This window comes from Panthera uncia, unplaced genomic scaffold, assembly GCF_023721935.1.
Source record: "Panthera uncia isolate 11264 unplaced genomic scaffold, Puncia_PCG_1.0 HiC_scaffold_241, whole genome shotgun sequence".
NCBI lineage: Eukaryota > Metazoa > Chordata > Mammalia > Carnivora > Felidae > Panthera > Panthera uncia.
The window spans coordinates 40,739-56,953 of record NW_026059140.1 but is presented as its reverse complement, the minus strand read 5'-3'; the positions used below and the strand labels follow the sequence as shown (position 1 = coordinate 56,953).

The 16,215-nt window shown below is 67.2% G+C and overlaps 1 protein-coding gene across 2 annotated transcripts; it reads left to right on the top strand.

Annotated features, from left to right (window-relative positions):
* Position 1: 1 nt before the first annotated feature.
* Positions 2 to 15,605, top strand: LOC125917782 (adenomatous polyposis coli protein 2-like). 2 transcript variants are annotated; one of them, XM_049623881.1, is made up of 14 exons: positions 2 to 291; positions 428 to 518; positions 624 to 804; positions 1,769 to 1,877; positions 1,961 to 2,074; positions 2,607 to 2,684; positions 2,884 to 2,982; positions 3,520 to 3,907; positions 4,354 to 4,449; positions 7,139 to 7,278; positions 7,623 to 7,700; positions 7,948 to 8,064; positions 8,394 to 8,608; positions 10,593 to 15,605. In XM_049623881.1, exons 1-14 carry the CDS (start codon positions 151 to 153, stop codon positions 15,556 to 15,558), a joined length of 6,813 nt encoding a protein of 2,270 aa, XP_049479838.1. In that variant the 5' UTR covers positions 2 to 150; the 3' UTR covers positions 15,559 to 15,605. The 2 variants fall into 2 exon arrangements, with proteins under 2 accessions (XP_049479838.1, XP_049479837.1); XM_049623880.1 differs by having other exon boundaries at positions 1,958 to 2,074.
* The last annotated feature ends 610 nt before the right edge of the window (positions 15,606 to 16,215 follow it).

Here is a 16,215-nt window from a genome sequence, read left to right as displayed (position 1 = left end):
AGTTCTGCCTGCAGCGGTCCACACCTGGCGCTCCCGCTGGGATTCATCCCCGAGATCAGATGGGAGAGCTGGGGCTTAGATCAGGGCACCCTCCCTAGACCCCCGGGTGAACCCGCTGACCTGTGGCCCCAGGCGCTGCAGGAGCTGAAGATGACGAGCTCCGTGGCGCCCTACGAGCAGCTGGTGCGGCAGGTGGAGGCCTTGAAGGCCGAGAACAGTCACCTGAGGCAGGAGCTGCGAGACAACTCGAGCCACCTGTCCAAGCTAGAGACGGAGACGTCCGGCATGAAGGTGAGGGTGGGGCTGGGCAGAGGCCTCGGGCTGCCCTGACAGGGACAGACGCCGGGGTGCTGGACCCAGAGACCCACAGGCCAGCCCCGGGCAGCAGGCTCACGCTGCCGGACACCCTCTCCCGCCCCCACCTTAGGAGGTCCTGAAGCACTTACAAGGCAAGCTGGAGCAGGAGGCCGGAGTGCTGGTGTCCTTGGGGCAGACGGAGGTGCTGGAACAGCTGAAAGGTGAGGGGCCCACGGGGGGGCAATCCCCGGCTTGCCCCCAGAGGTTGCTGGGAGGAGGGGCGGGAAGGGGCACTGACCCTGCCTCCTCCCTCCGCGCCCATGCAGCCCTGCAGATGGACATCGCCAGCCTGTACAACCTCAAGTTCCAGCCCCCAGCCCTAGGTCCTGAGCCCACTGGCCGGACCCCCGAAGGAAGTCCAGTACACGGCTCCGGGCCTTCTAAGGACAGCTTTGGGGAGCTGAGCCGGGCGACCATCCGGCTGCTGGAGGAACTGGACCGGGAGAGGTGAGATGGCAGGTGGCGGGACCTGGCCGCTGGAAGCTGTCACGTAGCTCCGCCCCCAGCCGGCTCCGCCCCAGCACCTCTGCCCGCTGATTGGCCCGCCGGCACGTGTTCCACCCACCTCCTGAGTCGGCCTTGCCCACTCCCACTCCACGTGGCTCCATGGACCTCAGCTGGAGCACGAAGAGGAAGGGGGAGTCCCTGGCACAGGGCAAGGCTCCTGGGAGATGTCCCCACGGGTCCCCAGCATGCAGGCTTCGCGAGGGACAGGGCTGTGTCCATTGCCAGGGTCAGGACTGGAGCCAGAAGGGCTCAAGGCAGCCTTTGTGCAGAGAGGGCTGTGGCCCAAGAAACCTGGGCCGGGGGCCAGCAGAAGAAAGCAGGGTCTGGGCACCCAGCTCGGCTCGGCTGGGTTGTGTGGGGTCGGATGCGGCAGTGCAAGGCCGGCTTGGGGTTGAGGCCGTGCTGTGCTGTAGGACCTCAGGCCAGTCTCCTCACCCCTCCCAGCCCCAGGCTTCCGCTCTGTAGTTCTATGTAACAAAATTATTTAAAGTCAATAAATTTTTATTTGAAGAAAGAAAAAGAAAAAGACCCTGAGCCTGAACGTGGGGCTCTGTAAAACGGGAAGGGCAGCATCGCCCCCCACAGGGTTAACAGGGAGCCTGCAGCGCCCGGAGCAGTCCGAGCCTGACTTGGTCTTTGTAGGCTAGAGGGAGATGAGCGAGCGTGGGAGCGGCGTTAGCACAGCCCCCTCAGGGTCTTTCTCTGGGGACCACAACTTATAAAGTTGAATAGATTTTCTGCGCCCCACCCCAGTCCCGGGAGCGCCAAGGGCGAGACTTTGCCACGCCGTTCGACTTGGCACACAGCGCCCAACAAGCGATCACACAAATCAAAATAAACAACACACGCAGGACGGCTCCCGCCCTGCGAGCCTGCGCCCACCGACTGCCCGCCCCCTCCCCAGGTGCTTCCTGTTGAACGAGATCGAGAAGGAGGAGAAGGAGAAGCTCTGGTATTACTCACAGCTGCAGGGCCTGTCCAAGCGCCTGGACGAGCTCCCGCACGTGGAGACGGTGAGCGCGCGGGGGACGGCGCGGGGGGAAGGGGCTCGGGCCCGGGCGCCCCCTCACCGCGGCCCGCCCGCCCCTCCCAGCAGTTCTCGATGCAGATGGACCTGATCCGGCAGCAGCTGGAGTTCGAGGCCCAGCACATCCGCTCGCTGATGGAAGAGCGCTTCGGCACCTCGGACGAGATGGTGCAGCGCGCGCAGGTGAGGCGGCGGGCGGGGCGGGACGCTGGAGCCTCTTCCGGGGAAGAGCGCGTCACTGGGCGGAGCGCAGGGACTGCTGTGGGAGGGGTCTGGACCGGGAGGCGGAGCCAGGGGTAGAGCCCTTTGTGGGTGGGGCCAGAGGGAGCGAAGGGCGGAGCCGGGCCCCGAGGGCAGGGTCCGAGAACTGTGGGGGTTAGGGGACGGCCAGTGGGCGGAACCGAGTATGAGCCAGCCGTGGGCCGCGGTCCGGGGGCCGGACGAGATCAGGGAGCGGGCGGGTCCGGAAGGGTGGGGCGGGGTCAAGCAAGAGAGTGGGTGGAGCCAGCGCCTGGGTGGGGCGGGGTTGTGGGCGGAGTCAGATACCGCAGCCACGGTGTTTACGGTAGGCGGGACCGTATAGAGGAATGGGGGTGGGGCCAGGGTGGGGCAGAAGCGGAATGCTGATGGCGAAGTGGGTGGGGTCATACGGGAGTGGGCGGAGTCAGACCCGGGGGCGGGGTCAGCCCCAGCGCGCATCTTTCTCTTGGCTCAGATCCGCGCTTCTCGCTTGGAGCAAATCGATCAGGAGCTGCTGTCCGCACAGGACCGGGTGCAACAGACAGAGCCCCAGGTACTGGGAGGGGTGGCGCCAGGGTCCCGGGGTGGTGACGGGTCTAGGCAGTGAAGAGACCGCTAGGGCTCTGCCCGGTCCAGGAATGGGCCTGCAGCCCCCACCCACATCGTCACGGGGGTGTGGCCGGCATTAGCAGCCTGGGCGCTTTGTGGGGTGCTCCCCAACAGAGCCCGCAGGTCTGGCGTTCTCCGCACAGGCCCTGCTGGCGGTGAAGTCGGTGCCGGTGGACGAGGATCCAGAGACTGAAGTCCCCACACACCCTGAGGATGGTGTCCCTCAGCCCGGCAACAGCAAGGTGAGGGGGCGTCCCGGTTTGTGGGGGAGGAGGGGGGTGGGTTGAGGCAAGGGGTGCAGATGGCCAGCTGGGTTGAGGTGCATGGTGACCTGGGTCCTGCCTCTCTGTCCGATGTGGGGGGCCTTCCCTCCGCCGTCTCCATAAAGCGGCCCCAGGTGTGGAAGGGCCACCCTGGGGTGGGGTGTGTGCTGAGGCTGGCAGGGCCAGAACGTGGGTGGGGACAGCTGTCCTGTGTGTGGGGACGGCACCCTAGACTTAGACGTAGGAGGTCACCCACGGGAGTACCCCGTGAGGAGGACAGTCAACTTGGCCCTCCTCAATCGGGAGCGCCCCAGTGCCCTCCCCAGGTGTGTGCCACTGCCCACAGGAAGATGCAGGGTGAGGGTGTCGGGGGTGAGCAAGTGACGGTCCTGGGCTGGGGTCACAAGACGCTCACTGTGTCTGGGCGGCCCACCGGGGGTTCAGGGACTGGCTGGGGCCAGGTGAGCCGGGCGTGGTTCACCGCCCCCCTTGACCCCCGTCCGCCGCCCCTCGTAGGTGGAGGTGGTCTTCTGGCTGCTGTCCATGCTGGCAACGCGTGACCAGGAGGACACGGCGCGCACCCTGCTGGCCATGTCCAGCTCGCCGGAGAGCTGCGTGGCCATGCGCCGCTCGGGGTGCCTGCCGCTGCTGCTGCAGATCCTGCACGGCACCGAGGCCGGCGCCGGGGGTCGCGACGGAAGCCCCGGGGCGACGGGCGCCAAGGACGCACGCATGCGCGCCAACGCGGCGCTGCACAACATCGTCTTCTCGCAACCTGACCAGGGCCTGGCGCGCAAGGAGATGCGCGTCCTGCACGTGCTGGAGCAGATCCGGGCCTATTGTGAGACCTGCTGGGACTGGCTGCAGGCCAGGGACGGCGCCGAGGGAGGCGGCGCCAGCGGCGGTGAGCCAGCGACGGGGGCCGCCGCCGGGCCCCTTCTCGGTGGCCTGCGCCGGCGAGGCTTGTGGGAACGTTGTCTTGGCGGATGGGCACGGGGGTGGCCCCCGACACCTGATGACACGGGGTGGGTGCTCAGGAAACCGCCGCCGAATGCAGGGATAGGTCGTGGGTCCCCTGAGAACAGAGTGTGAGGTTCCCGGTGTTTGCAGCTGATTGCAGTTACCTTATGACAAAAGCCGCAGGCGTCACCTCCCCTCCCTTGGCCGTCCTGGCTGAGGCGGCACCCCCTGCGTGGGTTGGCGGGAGGCGTGGGAAGGAGCCCCACCGCTCTGCGAGCCCGGCGTGCAGCCCTTTGAAAAGGCCTGGGGTCTCGCAGGGATGCAGAAGGCAGGGCGGGGCGGGCACCCACCGGCAGTGGGAGGGCGCTGACCTGGTCCCCTGGCCCACAGCTCCCGTCCCCATCGAGCCCCAGATCTGCCAGGCCACCTGTGCCGTGATGAAGCTGTCTTTTGACGAGGAATACCGCCGAGCCATGAACGAGCTGGGTGAGTGCCCCCTCGCCTCCCGCAGGAGGGCCCCGGTGCCTGGGTGTTTAGTGGAGGGGCTGGGGACGGGGTGGGGGTGGGGGTGGGGGGCTCGACCTTGTGAAGTTTCAGGTTTGGGGGCGTTACGAGTATCCTCTTTTTCCATATAAAAGTCATCAAAACACGGAAAAAAGAAATAGCAAAGGCCAAACATCACATCCATATGCTGAGTTTGGCTGTAAGGGTTACAAAACACACGGCTTCTCACCCAGCCGGTGGTCAGAGCGCCCCAAGGTTGGGTCAGGTCCCGTGTGGTTTGGCTGCGTGGAGGGGGGGGGCGCGCGGCGCCGGTGGGGGGGGGGGGGGCACGTGGTGAGGGGCTTTGGCACCAGCGGGTTCTTTAGGAGTGTGCACACCTTTGGGGCACCCCTGCGCCCTGTGGCCAGATTTACAAAGCAAGAGACACAGAAATAGGAAGGCAGGCGGGCAGCAAGCAACCCGTGTGACCCCCCGATCCGGAAACGGCCTGTGTCCAACAGTAAGTCCTCGTGTCGTCCGGGGAAAGTGGAGGAGGTGGTAAGGTCTCTTCTCTACACAATGCACGTGCACACACGTGCCCAGAATGCAGTGTAGACAGAATGGAGTGGCCCTGGGCTACACTTCCCCCAGCCGATGCCAGGCAGGAAAAGGAGGATTTCAGTTTTCATTGTCTCCTTCTGACCGTGGACGTTTGTACTATGAACAGGTGGAATTTCATATAAAACCGGTTCTCAGAGTGTGGCCCACAGGGACCCCTGGGGGTTCCCGAGATCCTTCCCAGAGGTCCACAAGGTCGCAATTGTTTTTGCCTTTGCCACCCCTGTTTTTTCTCGTGCGTGCGTGTGTTCGGCGGGGTTTCCAGATGCTCCTACTCTGAGGACCACTGGGCTGTACGTTCTGGGGTTTAAAAGGCTTCTTCTTTTTATTTTTTAATAAAAAAAAACTTTTTAAAGTGTTTATTTTTGAGAGAGAGACGGAGACAGAAACAGAGCGAGACAGAGACAGAGAGTGAGCAGGGGAGGGGCAGAGAGAGGGAGACACGGAATCCGAAGCAGGCCCCAGGCTCTGAGCTGTCAGCACAGAGCCCGACACAGGGCTCAAACCCACAAACCGTGAGATCGTGACCTGAGCCAAAATCAGACCCCTAACCGACTGAGCTCCCCAGGCTCCCCAACGCTTCATTTTAATTTCTAGCATGGAACAGCTCTCACCCACAGGAACAGAATCTCTCTGGGGGTCCTCAGAAAAGTTCAGAGGACGCAGGGGTCCGAGGCCAAAACACTTGCATGCCGCTGTTGTCCGCCGAGGCCCCCTAGCAGGGGGGTCCCCCACTCCCAGCACAAGCACCCCACCCACGGCCGAGTTCGCAGTCCTTTCTCCCTCCTCCTGTTTGCTTCTGTCCTGCGGGTTTCCAGCAGTGGAGAATTCCACGTTATGGAGCATTGAAGGCCTGAGAAGTGTCCCCTGTAATAACTTACAATTACGCATCACAAATTTTTTAGGGGCGTCAGGCCAGCTCCATTGGAAAGGCACGTGACTCTTCATCTCAGGGTTGTGAGTTCGAGCCCCACATCGGGTGTGGAGCCTACTTAAGAAAGTTAAATTGTGGTAACATACACACAGCCTAAAATTCATCGTAACCGTCTCTAAGCGCACAGCTCAGCGGCGTCAGGCACTCACGCTGTCCTGCACCCGCCCCCGCCACCCGTCTCCAGAACTTTCCATCTCCCCGGACCGAGACTCTGTCCCATGAAACACTGAGTCCCCCCCACCCCTGGCTCCCACCGTCTACTCTCTCTGTCTCTGTGGACGGGACTCCTCTGGGGACCCCTGTGCGTGGGGTCACAGGACCTGTCCTCCTGTGTGTGCCTTCTGTCACACAAGTAAACTCGGGCAGAACGTGTCCAAGGTGTGCCCACAAGGTGTGGCGGCAGGTGGCAGGGCTCCTGGTCACGGTTGAGCACCGCTGCCCAGTGGCGGGACACTGTGGTCTCAGGTTGGTCCCCTGGCGGACACCCGGGTTGTTGTGACCGTGGCGCCGGAGCACGTGGCCTGTTGACGTCGGGGTGTTCAGGTGCACGCGGGCCGCTGACGTCCCCAGAGGGTGCCCGGCCGGCCTGCCCCAGGGATGAGCACGTTGCCTCCCGCACGTTTGCTGCGTGAAGAGGGAGAAGCTTCCTGAGTCTGTGCCGCGACTGCCCCTTCTCTGCCTGCTGCCGTCTCTCCCGGGCCGGTCTTCCCAGGGCCGTCCGCCCGTCCCTAGCTGGGCACGCTGGCCCCCCGCCGGTGGCTCCTGGGCTCGAGCCGTGCAGACCCTGCCCTCAGTGGCTCCTGCTCTAATGGTCCTGAGGGAATTCTCACGTGGGGTGCTGGAGGGCGTCCTTGAGAAGGCGGCTCTGGGACTCTGGCGCTGGGAGTACAGGCAGGAGTCTGGGCAAATAGGGAAGAGCGTTCCGGGCCGAGGGAACAGCTGTGCGAAGGCCCGGTACTGGGGCAGAACCCTCGGAGCCGGCTGCACAGGTAGACCTGCCGAGGGCGGGGGTGGGGCGGGGAGGGGCCGAGGGCGTCCTGGCAGGGGGTGCTCACAGGCCGAGGTGAGGCGGGGCAGAAGGCAGGCGGGCTTTGGGGGGGGGGGGGCGGGGCTCACCGTGCCCCTTCCGCACCCCTGCAGGTGGGCTGCAGGCCGTGGCAGAGTTACTGCAAGTTGACTACGAGATGCACAGAATGACCCGGGACCCGCTGAACCTCGCCCTCCGTCGATACGCCGGCATGACCCTCACCAACCTCACCTTTGGAGACGTCGCCAACAAGGTGTCTGGGGCCGGCCGGAGGGCGGGCAGGGTCAGCGCGCTCCAGGCCCGGGCCTGCCTCGACCTCATGCCCGCCTTGAAACGGTCCTGAGGGGGGAGACAGTTGTCCCCGACTTCCAGGCGGAGGCCCAGAAGGCTGGCGTCCGAACGCGGCCAGCAGGGCCGCCACGCTCGCGGCTGGGGGAGGCTGGGGGGCGTCGGCGCCGCCCTGAGCCTCTTTCCTCCTTGGAGCCGCTGGGTGAGGAGGGGCGGGGCTCGGGCCCTTGCACACAGTAGGTCTACCTCTTGCCCCCCCCCCCCTTCCCCTGCCCGCTGTGGCGCGACTTTCCTCCTTCACATCAACAGGCCGCACTGTGTGCCCGCCGGGGCTGCATGGAGGCCATCGTGGCCCAGCTGGCTTCTGAGAGCGAGGAGCTGCACCAGGTGCGGGGGTGGGGGGCGGCGTGGCGGGGGGAGTGGGGGGGTGGGGAGTGGGGGGGGGGGGGGGGAAGGCCCACAGGGCGGCTCACCGCCCGAGGCCTTTCTGCCGGCCCAAGTCCCCTCCCCTCTGGGTGTGACGGGGCTCCCGTGGTGGGCGCCCCCGCCTGGCGCAGGGGTGAGGATGCGATTGCGGCCGCCCGCCCCGGGAGCCGGGGCCCCAGGTCCACCGCGCCCGCTCCGCCCGCCCCAGGTTGTGTCCAGCATCCTGCGCAACCTGTCCTGGCGGGCCGACATCCACAGCAAGAAGGTGCTGAGGGAGGTGGGCAGCATGACCGCCCTGATGCGGTGCGTCCTTCGAGCCTCCAAGGTGGGCACGGGGGCGGGGCGGGGACGCGTGCGTGGGGTGGAGGCGGGCGCGGGTGGGGGGCGGGGACGCGCACGGGCGTGGGGTGGCCCCGGCCGGACCGAGCGCTGCTGAGCGGGTGGCCCAGCCGTGGGGCCGCCGGCCCCGCGTCTCGAGAACCGCGTGACGGTCAACGTGATTGCTTCTCGCTCGCACTCGAAGGCGTGTCTGGGTGCCAGCGTTGGGTCCGCAGCTCGATGGTGGGGGGCGGGGGGGGGGGGGAGGGGCGGGTGCGCCGGGCTCGCTGGGCCCTCGCCGCTCACCCCCCACCCCCCGCCCCGCTGGGCGCCCAGGAGTCCACCCTGAAGAGCGTGCTCAGCGCCCTGTGGAACCTGTCGGCGCACAGCACGGAGAACAAGGCGGCCATCTGCCAGGTGGACGGCGCCCTGGGCTTCCTGGTGAGGACACTGACCTACAAGTGCCAGAGCAACTCGCTGGCCGTCATCGAGAGTGGCGGCGGCATCCTGCGCAACGTGTCCAGCCTCATCGCCACGCGGGAGGACTACAGGTCGCCCCCCCTCCCCCCGCCGGGGCTCTGGGACGGGGGGTGGGGGGGTGGGCACTGGGGGAAGCTGGGCCCCAGGCGCAGGCCGGGGTGGGGCTGGCAGATCCCACTCTGCTGGGAACCGAGGACAAGCCCTGATTGTGCTGTGAATGAACGGTCCCGATTTGTCCCTGGAGACTAAGTGTTTTTTTTTTAACATAAGTATACCCCAAATTTTGTGTGGGGTGTACTCATATAATCAACGTTTAGTTAACTTATTAAAATGAAAACATGGGGGCGCCTGGGTGGCTCAGTCATTTAAGCGTCTGACTCTTAATCTGGGCTCAGGTCGTGATCTCACAGTTCGGGAAATCGAGCCCCACATCGGGCTCTGTGCTGAGCACGGCGCCTGCTTGGGGTTCCCCGTCTCTCTCTGCCCCTTCCCTGTGGCACACATACAGGTGCTCTCTCAAAATAAATAAACGTTTCAAAGTAAAATAAAAATAAAATGTATTATTTTTTAGATAATGTTAATAAATACTTGTTCTTTATTACAGTCTTTACTGAGTAATATTAAAACCTCTTTTTAAAATATTTATTAATTTTGCAAGAGAGAGAAAGTGCAAGCAGGGGAGAGGCAGAGAGGGAGAGAGACAGAATTCCAAGCAAGCTCCGCACCGACAGGGCAGAGCCCAATGTGGGACCCAAACCCACGAACATGAGACCATGACCCAAGCTGAGAGCAAGAGTCGGATGCTTAACTGACTGAATGCTTGTTCTTTACGAAAATAAAGTATTGTTTAGGGGCGCCTGGGGGGCTCAGTCGGTTGAGCGTCCGACTTCGGCTCAGGTCATGATCTCGCGGCCCGTGGGTTCGAGCCCCGCGTCGGGCTCTGTGCGGACAGCTCAGAGCCTGGAGCCTGCTTCGGATTCTGTGTCTCCCTCTCTCTCTCTCTGCCCCTCCTCCACTCTCACTCTGTCTCTCTGTTTCTCAAAAGAGAATAAATGTTAAAAAAAAAATTAAAAAAAAATATTGTTTATTGGATGATAATCAGTAATGCTTTTAATGTAAGAAAACACAAAACATTTATTAATATAAGTATATCCCAAATATTGCATGGGCTCTACTTGTGCTAAAGATTTTATTTATTAAATCAATAAAACACTTATTTACTAAGTAATACTAATAATTAACAATGCTTAGGGGTTTTTTTCTTAAAAGATTTTATTTTTAAGTAGTCTCTACACCCAGTATGAGGCTCAAACTCACCACGCTGAGCCAGCCAGGCACTCTGATATTTTTAAAAACAGATAAAACTTATCTTCAGCGTAAGTATACCCCAAATATCATGAGATGTAGTTGTGCTAAAATGAGGTAAAGTCAAACTGAAGTTCACTTTAAAAAAAGTATTTTTTTAAATGTCTACTTATTTATTTTTTAAATGTTATTTTTTTAATGTTTATTCATTTTTGAAAGACAGAGAGAGAGCACAGGCAGGGGTGGGGCAGAGAGAGAGAGAGGGAGACACAGAATCCGAAGCAGGCCCCAGGCTCCGAGCTGTCAGCACAGAGCCCGATGCGGGGCTCGAACCCACCAACTGTGAGATCATGACCCGGGCTGAAGTCGGATGCTTAACCGACTGGGCCACCCGGGTGCCCCTCTATTTATTTATTTTAAGGGAGTGCATGTGAGCGGGGAGGGGCAGAGAGAGAGGGAGAGAGAATCCCAAGAAGGCTCCGTGCTACCAGCGCAGAGCCCGACCCTGGGTTCGAACGCATGAAACGTGAGATCGTGACCTGAGCCAAATCAGCAGTCGGACACCTACCTGACCGAGCCCCCCTGCGCCCCTAGAAGAAAGTATTATCATTTCACTATATGATGTCGCACCACGTATTTATTCGGTGTCCTGAAACGCAAAGTCGCCTGGGGAGCCCCGGACTTGTATTTGCGGGGACGGGGGGTGGGGGGGGGGGTTGGGCGCAGGCCTGACGCCCCCTCGTGCCGCAGGCAGGTGCTGCGGGACCACAACTGTCTGCAGACGCTGCTGCAGCACCTGACGTCCCACAGCCTGACCATCGTGAGCAACGCGTGCGGCACGCTCTGGAACCTGTCGGCCCGCAGCCCGCGCGACCAGGAGCTGCTGTGGGACCTGGGGGCCGTGGGCATGCTGCGGAACCTGGTGCACTCCAAGCACAAGATGATCGCCATGGGCAGCGCCGCGGCCCTGCGCAACCTGCTGGCCCACCGGCCCGCCAAGTACCAGGCGACGGCCACCGCCGTGTCCCCCGGCGCGTGCGCACCCAGTCTGTACGTGAGGAAGCAGCGGGCGCTGGAGGCCGAGCTGGACACGCGGCATCTGGCCCAGGCGCTCGACCACCTGGAGAAGCAGGGCCTGCCCGAGGCCGAGGCCGAGGCCGCCTCCAAGAAGCCGCTGCCGCCCCTGCGGCACCTGGACGGGCTGGCCCGGGACTACGCCTCCGACTCCGGCTGCTTCGACGACGACGAGGCGCCCTCCCTGGCTGCCGCCGCCTCGACCGCCGAGCCCGCCAGCCCCGCCGTGCTGTCTCTCTTCCTGGGCAGCCCCTTCCTGCAGGGACAGGCTCTGGCCCGCGCCCCGCCCGCCCGCCGCAGCGGCCCGGAGGCGGAGAAGGAGGCCGGCGGGGAGGCGGCCGTGGCGGCCAGGGCCAAGGCCAAGCTGGCGCTGGCGGTGGCGCGGATCGACCGGCTGGTGGAGGACATCTCAGCCCTGCACACCTCGTCCGACGACAGCTTCAGCCTCAGCTCCGGGGACCCCGGGCAGGAGGCCCCGCGGGAGGGCCGCGCCCAGTCCTGCTCCCCTTGCCGGCGGCCGGAGGGCAGGCGGCAGGAGGCCGGCGGCCGGGCCCACCCGCTGCTGCGGCTCCAGGCCGCCCACGCCAGCCTGTCCAACGACAGTCTCAACAGCGGCAGCAGCGCCGGTGACGGGCGCTGTCCCCGCGAGCACACGAGGCCCTGCCCGCTGGCCGTGCTGGCCGAGCACCACGAGGGGGCCCCGTGCAGCCAGGCGCGGCCCAGCCGGCTGGACCTCAGCCTGCCGGGCGGCCGGGAGCCGGCCGGGAGGGACGGCCCTGCGGCCGACGCCTGCGTGCGCACCATCAAGCTGTCGCCCACCTACCAGCACGTGCCGCTCTTCGAGGGCCACCCCAGGGCGGGGGCGGGCGCGGGGCCCCTGGCCGCCGGAGCCCGGAAGCAGGCCTGGCTGCCCACGGAGGGCCTGAGCCAGCTGCCCGAGAAGCCGGCGGCAGAGACGGCGCCCCTCCGCCTGTCCCGCTGCAGCTCTCTGTCCTCGCTGTCCTCGGCCGGCCGCCCGGGCCCCAGTGAGGCCGGGGACCTGGACAGCGACTCGTCCCTGGAGGCACTGGAGGAGGCGGGACCCGGCAAGGCGGACCTGGACGGAGCCTGGCTCGGGCCTGGGGCCGCCTCCCTGCCCGTGGCCATCCCGGCGCCGCACCGGGGCCGCGGCCTGGGGGCGGAGGACACCACGCCGTCCAGCTCCTCGGAGAACTGCGTGCAGGAGACGCCGCTGGTGCTGAGCCGCTGCAGCTCCGTGAGCTCCTTGAGCAGTTTCGAGAGCCCGTCCATCGCCAGCTCCGTCCCCAGCGACCCGTGCAGCGGGCTGGGCAGCGGCACGGTCAGCCCCAGCGAGCTGCCCGACAGCCCCGGGCAGACCATGCCGCCCAGCCGCAGCAAGACGCCCCCGCTGGCCCCTGCGCCCCCCGGCGAGCGCGAGAGCACCCAGTTCAGCTTGCAGTGGGAGAGCTACGTGAAGCGGTTCCTGGACATCGCCGACCGCCGGGAGCGCTGCCGGCTGCCGTCGGAGCTCGACGCCGGCAGCGTCCGCTTCACGGTGGAGAAGCCGGACGAGAACTTCTCGTGCGCCTCGAGCCTCAGCGCGCTGGCCCTGCACGAGCACTACGTGCAGAAGGATGTGGAACTGCGGCTGCTGCCCCCCGCCTGCCCGGATCGCGGCGGCCCCGGCCCCGGCCCCGGACCCGGCCCGCACCTCGCGGGGCACCGCCGGCGGGACGAGGCCGCTGGGTGCCCGGAGGGGCCGGCGGCCGCCGACCAGGAGCTGCAGCTGCTGCGCGAGTGCCTGGGGGCAGCCGTGCCCGCCCGGCTCCGCAAGGTGGCCTCGGCCCTGGTGCCCGGCCGCCGCGCGCTGCCCGTGCCTGTGTACATGCTGGTGCCCGCCCCCGCCCGGGGGGATGACTCATGCACCGACTCAGCCGAGGGCACGCCGGTCACCTTCTCCGGTGCCACCTCGCTCAGCGACGAGACGCTGCAGGGACCTCCCAGGGACCCACCCGCCGGGCAGGCAGCCGGCCGGAAGACCGCAGGTCGGGAGGCCGCCGCCAGGCAGGCCACCGGGCACCGCCACGGGGCGTGGGGCGGGGGCCGGAGCGCAGAGCAGGCCCGGGGGGCGGGCACGGGCCGGGAGGGGCTGGAGCTGCCCCTCCGCCAGCCCTCGAGCGCCTGCGCGGACAGGGACGGCCCCCGCCCGGGCCAGGCACGTGGGGACGGGGCACCGCAGTCGCTGTGCCTCACGACGCCCACCGAGGAGGCCGTGTACTGCTTCTACGACAATGACTCCGATGAAGATCCGTCCGAGGCGGTGGCGGTGGCGCCCCCGCGGCGGGCGTCCGCCATCCCCCGTGCCGTGAAGAGAGAGCACCTGGCCGGCAGGAAGGACGCACAGGCCACACCCAAGGCCGCGGCCAAGGCCCCGCCCGCTGCCCGCGCCCAGCCCAGCCTCATCGCCGACGAGACCCCGCCATGCTATTCCCTGAGCTCCTCCGCCAGCTCGCTCAGCGAGCCTGAGCCCCCTGAGCAGCCGGCCAGCCGGCCCCGTGCTCCCGAGCCGGCCGTCGCCAAAGTCGTGGGCCCGGGGGGCAGATGCAGCGGCGCCCCCAGCCCGCGGGCGGGGCCGGGGACGGGGCCGGGGCCGGGGACGGGGCCGCTCCGGCGCTGTGTCGGGTCAGCCGTGCCCGGGCGCCGGCTCCAGGCGTCAGGCCCGCGGCGCCGCAAGCCCCAGGCTGCCCGGCCAGACAAGCGGCCAGCGGAGCGGCCCCGGGAGCGCGGTGACGAGGCGGCGGGCTCAGACCAGGCCTCCGACCTGGACAGCGTCGAGTGGCGCGCCATCCAAGAGGGCGCCAACTCCATCGTCACGTGGCTGCACCAGGCGGCGGCCGCGGCCACCCACGAGGCCTCATCTGGCTCTGACTCCATCCTGTCGGAGTCCGGGCTGTCAGGCTCCGCCCTGCAGCCGCCGGTGCACAGGAAGGGACAGCGGCTGCAGGCGGGCGGTGCCGCGAGGCCGAGGCCGGAGAAGCGGGACTCAACCCAGGCCCGGCACGGCCCCAGTGGCCCCGAGAAGCTGCGTGGTGCTCAGAAGACGGCGTGCAGGGTGCCGGCCGTGCTCCGGGGACGGACCGTGATCTATGTGCCCAGCCCGGCCCCCCGGGCACAGCCCAGAGGCCACCCCGGCACCCGTGTGGCACCGAGGAAGGTGGGAGCTCCTGCGCAGCCCGCAGCCCCAGCCAAAGCCCCCAGCCCCGGGCAGCAGCAGCAGCAGCAGCAGCAGCAGCAGCGGTCTCGAAGCCTACACCGGCCGGGCAAGATCTCGGAGCTGGCGGCACTGAGCCCCCCGCAGCGGAGCGCCACGCCGCCCGCCCGCCTGGCCAAGGCCCCCTCATCCGGCTCCTCCCCGGCCTCCCCGGCCTCCCAGCCCCCGCCCAGGAGGCCGCCCTCGGGCCCCCAGGCTGCGGGGCCCCTACCTGGGCCCGGGGCGTCTCTGGCGCCCCAGACGCCCGCGCGGGCCCTACTCTCCAAGCAGCACAAGACGCAGAAGTCACCCGTGCGGATCCCCTTCATGCAGAGGCCCGCCAGGCGGGGGCCGCCAGCCCTGGCCCGGGCAGCCCCGGAGCCGGGCCCCAGGGGCCGGGCAGGAGCCGAGGGAAGCCCGGGCGCCCGAGGGGGCCGCCTGGGCCTGGTGCGCGTGGCCTCCGCCCGCTCCAGTGGCAGCGAGTCCTCCGACCGCTCGGGTTTCCGGCGGCAGCTGACCTTCGTCAAGGAGTCCGCGGGCCTGCCGCGCCGCCGCCGCTCAGAGGTGGCCGCGCCCGAGGCCGCGACCTCCGCCTCCCAGGGCGGCTCCCCCCGGCGCGGTCGGCCCGCCCTGCCCGCGGTCTTCCTGTGCTCCTCGCGCTGCGACGAGCTGCGGGCGGCCCCCCGACGACCCCCTGCAGCCAGGCCCAGCCCCGGTGAGCGGCCGCCGCGGCGCCCCAGCTCCGAAAGCCCGTCCCGCCTGCCCGTCCGCACGCCGGCCGCCCGGCCCGAGGCCGTCAAGCGCTACGCCTCCCTGCCGCACATCAGCGCGCTGCCGGGGCCCGCGGCCGACGCCGCCCGCCGCAGCAGCGACGGGGAGGCCCGGCCGCTCCCGAGGGTGGCGGCCCCGGGCACCACGTGGCGTCGCATCCGGGACGAGGACGTTCCGCACATCCTTCGGAGCACGCTGCCTGCCACCGCCCTGCCCCTGGTGGGCGCCTCCCCCGAGGAGGGCCCCGGCGGGCCCCCGCAGCGCAAGACCAGCGACGCCGTGGTCCAGACCGAGGACTTCGTTGCCGCCAAAACCAACTCCAGCACGTCTCCAAGCCTGGAGAGCAGGGGGCCCCCCCAGGCCCTGGGCGGCGGCCCCACATCCTTCCCTGGCAGCGATGTGGATGGGCCCTGCCCCCCCAAGGCGCCCACCTCTGCCCCCTTCGTCCATGAGGGCCTGGGGGTGGCCGTGGGAGGCTTTCCCACCAGCCGGCACGGCTCCCCCAGCCGCGCGGCCCGCGTGCCCCCCTTCAACTACGTGCCCAGCCCCATGGTGGCAGCCACCGCCGACTTGGCCGCAGAGAAAGCCCCCACCGCTGCCCCCGCCAGCCTTCTGGAATAGTGGCCGGGGCTGGCCTTCTAGAACATCCTCTCCCGGTCGAGGGCTGGCCTGGCTGCCCAGGGGGTGGTCCCACGGTCCATCTACCCTCCAGAGCCCCTGCCCTTGGAGCCCCCCTGCAGCCTGAATCGGCCTCACATCTCACGCACAGATGCTTGCTCCGCGCCGCGGGGGCTCTGGAAGGAGGTGGGGCGGGGGGCCGGAGCCGCGGTCCCAACCTGGCCCCCACGCAGAGACCACCCTCCCAGCTCGGGCTGCCCTGCGCAGTGTGCTCGTGGCCCCGAGCTTCAGCAAGACCCTCCCGTTCCGGGAGGTGCAGGGAAGTGGCAACGCGCCCGGGGTGGGGGACGGAGCGGGGAGGGTGGCCCCCTCGAGCGGGCGCCCGCCCGCCTGCGCCGGGACGAAGCCTGTAACGTTGGAGGCCCCGTAATTGGTTAATGATGGCTTTGCCGGTTCGCTTGCCGCCTCAGCCCCAGCTGGGGGTGTGGGGGCGGGCGCGGCTGAGCCCCAGACAGCGCCGTCTAGCGAGCCGGGAGCGCCCCGCCGCCGCGCGGCCCGGAACTGCAGGGAGAGACTGGTGCCCGGATGATGGGGACGGTCAACGGTGTGGTCGGACAGCCCGGCTGGGGCGGGGGCGCGCGACCGCCACGGGCGGGAGGA